The 8,177-nt window shown below is 35.6% G+C and overlaps 2 protein-coding genes across 2 annotated transcripts; one reads left to right on the forward strand and one right to left on the reverse strand.

Annotated features, from left to right (window-relative positions):
* Positions 1–383: 383 nt before the first annotated feature.
* On the reverse strand, positions 384–6,607 carry LOC106323167 (putative inactive serine/threonine-protein kinase At5g11400). The gene is made up of 7 exons (XM_013761326.1): positions 6,519–6,607; positions 6,182–6,420; positions 5,970–6,105; positions 5,715–5,878; positions 4,901–5,006; positions 4,615–4,814; positions 384–521 (listed from the first exon to the last, which is right to left on the reverse strand). The coding sequence occupies exons 1-7, from the start codon at positions 6,595–6,597 to the stop codon at positions 384–386; spliced, it is 1,062 nt and encodes a 353-aa protein (XP_013616780.1). The 5' UTR covers positions 6,598–6,607.
* On the forward strand, positions 3,408–4,223 carry LOC106326222 (putative F-box/kelch-repeat protein At3g24610). The gene has a single exon (XM_013764245.1). It carries the CDS (start codon positions 3,522–3,524, stop codon positions 4,221–4,223), a length of 702 nt encoding a protein of 233 aa, XP_013619699.1. The 5' UTR covers positions 3,408–3,521.
* Positions 6,608–8,177: the final 1,570 nt, after the last annotated feature.

Raw genomic sequence — 8,177 nt, forward strand, 5'->3', positions numbered from 1 at the left:
TTTAATTAGTCATTTAAATTGTTAATAATTTTGATTTTTAATATTTTTTGGTAATTAAAAATTTATGCGCATAAATTATTTATATATATGGGAGATTTATATACCTATGTATAATTCAGTATCATTAGTTAATTTTAAATTAATATATTTTATTTTTTCTAATATTTATATTAAATTTGTAGTAAATATTATTTATATTTGAAAAAATAATAGATACTGCAACTTATACATCGAAAAAGTTACCAATCAATTATATTAATAAAATAGTAACTCATATTTTTACAGTAAACTTATCACATAAACCTATAATTTTTACGATATAGTTTTTACTGCAAGATCTGTCGTAACTTTTATAGTTTTTACTGCAAGATACGTCGTAACTTTTATTGTAATTCAATTGTAATACTACATGTCATCAATGGAAGCCATAGTAAATAACATCCAAAACATGTTGCGTTGACGGTCGTACCTTCCAGCTCCCCATGGTGCATCTTTGGATGTCTGCCCATTAAACCGTTTAGCTGCGAATTAAATAAATAAAAACAAACAATAATTGTTTACGTCATAACTTATAAGAGTGCCGTGTCACTACGGTTACATTTCCACCGCAACATCTAAGAACCGATGTCACTAATGCTTTTAGTACATTACAAACATATTAAAACAGATTGTGTTTTATGATGCCAACATCAAACCTACAGTGTTTGATGCAAAAAAAAAAAAAAAAACAGATTGTGTTTATGATTTAAGTAAGAAGTAAGGTTTTAGTGTCATAAATAGATTGACATCGGGAAAACTGGACACAAGGTTAAACATTACGAATATTTGTTTGATTTCTAAAAAGAAAAGGCCCACAAGGATGACTGAACTCAGACCTATTAGCTTATGTAATGTAGGATACAAGATTATATCTAAGGTATTATGTCAAAGATTAAAGGTCTGTCTTCCATCACTGATCTCGGAGACGCAATCGGCTTTTGTGCCTGGACGTTTAATATCGGATAATATACTTATAGCTCAGGAGATGTTCCATGGTTTGCGGACTAACAAATCGTGTCAGGAAAAAATTTTGGCAATAAAAACGGATATGAGCAAAGCTTATGACAGAGTTGAATGGGTCTTCATCCAAGAACTACTAACCAAAATGGGTTTCGATCAGCACTGGATCCAATTAATGATGGAATGCATTTCCTCGGTTCAGTATAAGGTTTTATTAAATGGGCAACCAAAAGGACATATAATACCACAGAGGGGATTACGACAGGGGGATCCTCTATCCCCTTATTTGTTTATTATGTGTACGGAAGTATTGGTCGTGAATATTAAAAAGGCAGAAAGAAATAAGCAACTAACGAGTCTAAAGGTTGCTAGGGCTTGCTCCCCCACTTCCCATTTACTCTTTGCAGATGATAGTCTTTTCTTTTGCAAAGCTCAGAAGGAAGAATGTCAGACAATTCTTAGGATCCTTAAGGAATATGAAGGGGTTTCTGGACAACAAATAAACTTTGAAAAATAATCGATTCAATTTGGACACAAGATCGAAGAAGCTACAAGACAGGAACTACAAGATATCTTAGGTATACATAATTTAGGAGGAATGGAGACATACTTGGGCATCCCGGAAAATCTGGGGGGGGGGATCAAAGGTGCAAGTTTTTGGATTTGTTCAGGATCGTCTAAATAGCAGAGTAAATGGATGGACTTTTAAGTTTTTCACCAGAGGGGGTAAGAAAGTGATTATAAAATCTGTGGTTACAGCTTTGCCAAACAATGTGATGTCATGCTTTCGAATTTCGAAAACGGTAATGAAGAAGTTAGTTAGTGCTGTGGCACAATTCTGGCGGAGTCCAGGGGGTAATAAGAGAGGTATGCATTGTAAATCATGGGAAAAACTGTGTAGCTCTAAGGATGATGGAGGTTTGGGGTTCAAAGATCTTACAGACTTTAATACAGCTATGCTTGGGAAATAATTTTGGAGATTAATGGATAAACCGAATACTTTATTTTCTCGTGTTTTCAAAGGGAGATATTTCAGGAATGCTTCACCCCTTGCTGGCGTAGTATTGTCTCTGCTAGATCTCTGGTTAACAAAGGACTAATCAAAAGGGTAGGAACAAAATCATCTATCTCAGTATGGAATGACCCTTGGCTTCCATCCACTCGTCCGAGACCAGCAAATAAAAATCAACACAATCTTTACCCTTAACTAACAGTTGATGCTCTTATCGATGGAACATCATGATCATGGAATCTACAGGTTATTCGGACTCTGGTGGATCCGCAAGATGTGAAAATTATTGAAAGTATTCCTATAAGCAGATTTCACCTAGAAGACCGGAATGGATGGCATTTTACAAACAATGGAAAATACACGGTTAAATCTGGATATGAAGTGGAACGAGGATATCCGGACAGAGAAAGTATGCCACCCCAGTTTGGTCCTTCGATAACACCGTTGAAGGCGTTCTGTTGGAAAGTACTATGCCCACCCAAGATGAAACATTTTTTATGGCAACTATTGACTCGATGTATAGCGGTTAAGAAAAATTTGAGGGCAAGAGGAATGCAAGGAGATAATTTTTGTGACCGATGTGGAGCCCCCGAGGAGTCCACTAATCACGTCTTTTTTGAATGTCCACCGGCGGTTCAGGTCTGGGCACTTTCACGGATCCCAACGAATCTGAATATATTTCCCACTCAATCATTGTTTACCAATATGGATCATTTGTTTTGGAGAGTATCCCCCGAAATGGAGGATCATTACTTTGCTTGGATTCTCTGGTATATATGGAAAAGTAGAAACAACAAAGTTTTTAGCAATTTGGATATGGACCCGAGAGATACTCTCAAATTGGCAGAAACCTAATCGTTACTTTGGGCGGAAGCACAAAACTCTCAGACTCAGGGTATGGACCGCACCCAAGTTCTAGTACCTTTGACAATCCCGAGTATACCAGGTAGATGGTGTTTTACGGACGGATCTTGGAAAAATGAGGATAGATATTCAGGGCAAGGATGGTATAGTACTCTGGAAGGTTACGATGGACTAATGGGAGGAAGGAATACGAGAGCGAGTCAGTCGCCACTACACTCAGAGATAGAGGTTCTCATTTGGTCAATGGAATGCATGAAGAATCTTAGACAGTTTTGTGTTACTTTTGCAACGGATTGTGCTTAATTGGTGAAGATGGTTTCAGGACCATAAGAGTGGCCAGCCTTTGCAAGCTATTTGGAAGACATAAACTTTTTGAAAAGAAGTTTCAACAGCTCAGAGATCATTCATATACCACGGACACATAACTCAAAGGCGGACAGTCTCGCACGCAGTGCAAGGAAACAACCGTCGTTTGTCGTTCATATGGATGCAGAGCTACCGGGGTGGTTCGTAGAGTTTACAAGAGTCTGCTTTGTTGCTGATTGATTGGGGAATCTTTATAATCGGTGGAATCAGAAACGGCGAACCCACTTCTGATGTGTTTTTCCTTGACTGTTTCGAGCACTCATGGAACCGTCTCCAATCTATGTACGTGCCTCGTGCTTCCGCAATGGCATGCCTGATAGGCAAGAAGATATACGTGTTTGGAGGGTGTGGAGATGAAGCTGATTCTTTAAACTGGGCAGAGGTATTCGATCTCGAGACCCAAACTTGGGAGGTGTTGTTTGTGTTTACCCCCAAGATGCCCCTCAATATTGAACATAGTGTGGTGATAGATAAGGAACTGGTTTACGCTGTGGATGATGAGGGTCAAGACTTCTCCTACTCACCAAGTAACTGTTTATTTTGGACAAGCGGGAAGACAGATTCTAAGCCAGGACACAGAAGTGATTGGTGTGTCATTGGTAAACTATTGTTCTGTCGTGGTTCTCGCGGGAGAATACTATGGTGTGATCCAGATGATGGGTTTGACTGGGAGGAAGTCAAGGGGTTGGAAGACTTCCAAGACTCTTTTTGTGGTTCGATACAACCGTGGGGGTTGGCAAAGACCAAGGTCCAGTATGATATCAACAAACTCTGCACCGACCCCGCTGGGAACATTGTCATCTTTTGGAACAATCCTGATAGTTTGGAACTTTGGTCTGCTGTTATTTCCTTGAAGTCATGCAATGGAGGAGGCGAGATTAAGGGAAATATTGAATGGTCCGGTGCTGTCTTCAAACTTGATCCTCTCTCAAAGTCGTCATATAGCGTTAATGTTTTATATTCTGCTTATGTTAATGCGTAAAATTCTCAAATATTTGAATGTTTTAGATGCATCTTTGTGTTGGGCATGCGTTTATTACTTGGAGTGTGATTCATATAATATTATAATTATTCAGTTAGAACTTAGAAGTTGAATGTCCTGTTTTTTGTTATGTGGCCGAGACAAGTGTAAAGATCATGTGACTACTGAATTTTTTTTTCTGTTCCAAGAAAAATCTTTTAAAAAAGTTAGAACATGCTTCTTTGTTTTAAATATCTTCAGTGTCAAATAAACCCTCAACATTTTCAATAATATACTCCAAAACCCTAAAAATTAATACTTAATATCTACATGCAATATAGTTAAGAACATACAAAAAAAAAAAAAAAAAAAAGTTAAGAACATACAAAACATGTTCCATTGACAGTCGTACCTTCCAGTTCTCCATGGTGCATCTTTGGATGAGTCTGCCCATTTTTTCTGCTGCATGCGTAGGATAATCGCTCTCAAGTCGGGGATCAATTATTTCCAGAAACGATCTAGTCCTAATATCTAAGCTGCTCTGACATAATACTCCACCTTTCGAACCAGTAAAAAGCTCAAGCAAGATCACACCATATGTGACCGCATGACCTACAAGCATTACACAATTGTCTTCAATATTTGATTAGCGAAAGATTAATCAAATTAGTAAAATAAAAGTTAAGATATTGGTGTACCTATCATTGCATATTCAAGAGGCAGGTATGTAGTTGCTAAAAATGTCCCATTATCTCCTATAATTTTTTTTTTTGAATCAAGGTAAAGCAATTTTGCATTGTATTGCTGATGAAATCAAAAACTTCTTATATATTAAAAGAGAAGTCACAACTTTAATTCATATGTGATTTTTTTTTTAAAAAATAGACCTATTACTAGAAAATCATGTTACATTTAATCTCTAATCTTATCATTATTATAGATCTAAATAACTCACTTTCTAGATTATAGGAACTAAATAATATGTCTACTACATTATAGGAACTAAATGACTATCAATTTTTTCCAAGCAAAAAAACGTGATCTTGGAAACAACCAATTCAATAAAAAAAAATATACGATAAAATTATTATGTTTTGAAAAGTGATAGACACACTTCATATATATTATACTCCATTTGTTCCTAAAAGATCTATATTCTAGAGAAAAAAATTGTTTCAAAAAGATACATATTTTATATTTCCAATGTAATTTTTGTCAACTAATAATGAGAAATTGTGAAGTTCAAGAACATTAATTGTATTTCTTAAAATCTTATTGGTTTAAAAATATAGGAAATATAAAATTACAAAAACTATGCATTTATAGCTAAGTTTTAATATGTGTTATTAAAAAGTGTGAAAATTCTAAAACATGGATTTTTTAGGAAGATGGAGCAATATATACCAATGTAGAATTGAAAACAAAATGTTTATATAAAAATAAATGAAAATAAACATCCGCGCGGTTGCGCGGATCGAGATCCAGTTTATTTCTTAATTTCAAAGATCATTAAAAAATAGAAGAAAAATGTAAGTCATTAACGTCGTCAAGCATAATGTTATGCATGTGGAGTTCTTGATTTATCGGGATTTTTTTGATGGAGTGGAGAAATGCAATAGCTTCTGCTACTCCGATGGCTATCTTAGCCCGTGTTTCCCAAGGCAATGCCTCCTCTTCTGTTGAGAGAAACATGAAACCGTGTATGTCAAGCAAGGTTATCTATACCGGTTTATAGAACGGACACATTAGTTAGATAAATATATTAACTTCCGAATATGTGATCGTGCAAACTTCCTTTGTGCGAGTATTCGAAAACCAAAAGTGATATAGTATCTTCATAACAGTAACCCAAAAGCTTGACCAAGTTGGGATGATGTATCTCTCCTAGAGACTCCGCTTTTTCCTGCAACTCACATGCTTAATTAATAAGTACCCAACGTGACAATAGATATAAAAACAAGTGTAAGAAATCGACAGACTTTTCTTATCTTCCACACGTGTTTTGGCCGTGGACTATGTTGAAGACATTCCATTACAGAAACAGCGACTTTGGTTTTAGTTCTTGATGGTGCACATGTGGTGCCATTGATATATCCCTTGTAGAATGTTTGAACCGAGCCATCGTCGCTAGTTACGACCCTATCTTTCCTGAATCTTTTTGTTGCTTTCTTCAGTTCCTTGGTGCTGAAGACTCTCAGCTTCTCGTTTTCTCCCTCCTCTTTTCACACACAAAATATATGTTTAAATTTGAATTACGTATATACAGATTTTTATAAGTTTGAGCAAAAGTAAAATTTATTAATAAGAGAGATGTACCCAAAAATGGAGGGCTGAAAAGAGGCTCGTAAAGAAATGAATGATGTTGTTGTCTACGAGCCTTTAGACCGTTTCCCATTGTTGATGGATATGATAAATCTGTAGATTTTGGCTTCAAATTTTTAACACATCTGTAGATTTGGGGGTGTTTATAATGAGGAGGAGAAAGAAGTTTGCTCACTAATGTCAAACAAAGGAAAACAAGCATCTACGATAGTATTCACTACGACTCTACAACTAAATCCATTTAGGGCAAATTTGAGACTTACATAAACAATAACAAAAACGCGTTTAGTTCATTTAAGTTTAGTTATTGACTTATTGCCAAGTAGGTTGGGAAAAGGCGAAGTTGTTTTGTTTTTCTTGGGGGAAAGATCTACGGTCCCAAATTCAAGTCCAAGTCATAAACTGAAGCTAAGAATGATTTCTACGGCCTAATCTGATATATATTCTTTTTAAAAACACTTATTAATTTTTATATAAAATATTTTGTACAACAAAAAGTCTCTCTTTCAAAGAAAAAGTCTCTTTCTCTTCTCATCTAAAGCAGTAACCTAAAGTTTGACCAAGTTTGGATGATAAATCTCTCGTATGGACCTAATTTCTGCCTGTAACTCATAGTTTTTGTGCCCACCAGATACATAAGTACAAATGTAAAGAAGAACCCTAAAAGAGAGGCGGATTTGATCTTCTTTGAAAAAACTATATGGGCCTAATTTCAGAACAAGCCCTTCCGCTTTCCGTTTATGGATTTTGCAATTTATGGGATCAATGTGGAGAAATGTTTCTAGAAAAGGATAGGCATAAATAAAGTGAAGATAGTGAAGTCTGTGAAGACCTTCGCATGTGAGTCACATACACACGAGGGTCCTAAAACATTGATGAGCTTATCTTCCTTGTCTTCTATTAATGCTCTTAAATAAGTTCCCAACTAATATTTGATACCAATTTTTTTTCTTGTGTAACTAAGAGAGTTTTTAATCTCTATATATGTCCATGATAGTTCTAGAGATGATGCAGTGAACAATCATACAGACTCAAATCTTTTTACAGTAACATTATTTTCATACTATTAGATATTTTCGAAGTTTTTTGTATTGGGGTCAGATTGTCTATGAGTTAATTTTTCTATTATGAAGAAAAAGTTAGATCCGACATAAACTGAATTTTGTTTTTGATGTTTGTCAAAACCATTAAGGATAGAATAGTAACTCAAATAATTTGTGGTGATACTATGGAAATAAATTCGAAATCAGTCATTAAACATGACTGGATTATTTTAGCTAAAAAAAGAGAAGATGGAGGTTTCACTTACCGAATAATCAGAGCTGGCCCTGAGATTTAGGGGCTGTAGGCGATTTATTAAAGATTTCAGCTAAAAAAATATTTTTTTTGTAAATTTGAGGTCTAAAATAATGTTTTTGGAAGTTTTTTCTATGTTATTTTTTCAAAAAATTTGGGGGCTTAAAGCCAATGTTTCGTTAGTTTTGTCTAGGACCGGTATTGCATATACTAATTAACATACTGAGGTTTCTCTTTGGTTCTTGGGTTAGTTTGCGAGAGATTGAGAGAGGGCAGTGGCTCGATGCATGTTGGCACGTGATTCAAAAATCGGACGTGACGGTCTTGGTTTTGGATTTTTATGGGAAGGGCCGGAAG

The sequence above is a fragment of the Brassica oleracea genome, chromosome C2 (assembly GCF_000695525.1).
Source record: "Brassica oleracea var. oleracea cultivar TO1000 chromosome C2, BOL, whole genome shotgun sequence".
NCBI classification, from domain to species: domain Eukaryota; kingdom Viridiplantae; phylum Streptophyta; class Magnoliopsida; order Brassicales; family Brassicaceae; genus Brassica; species Brassica oleracea.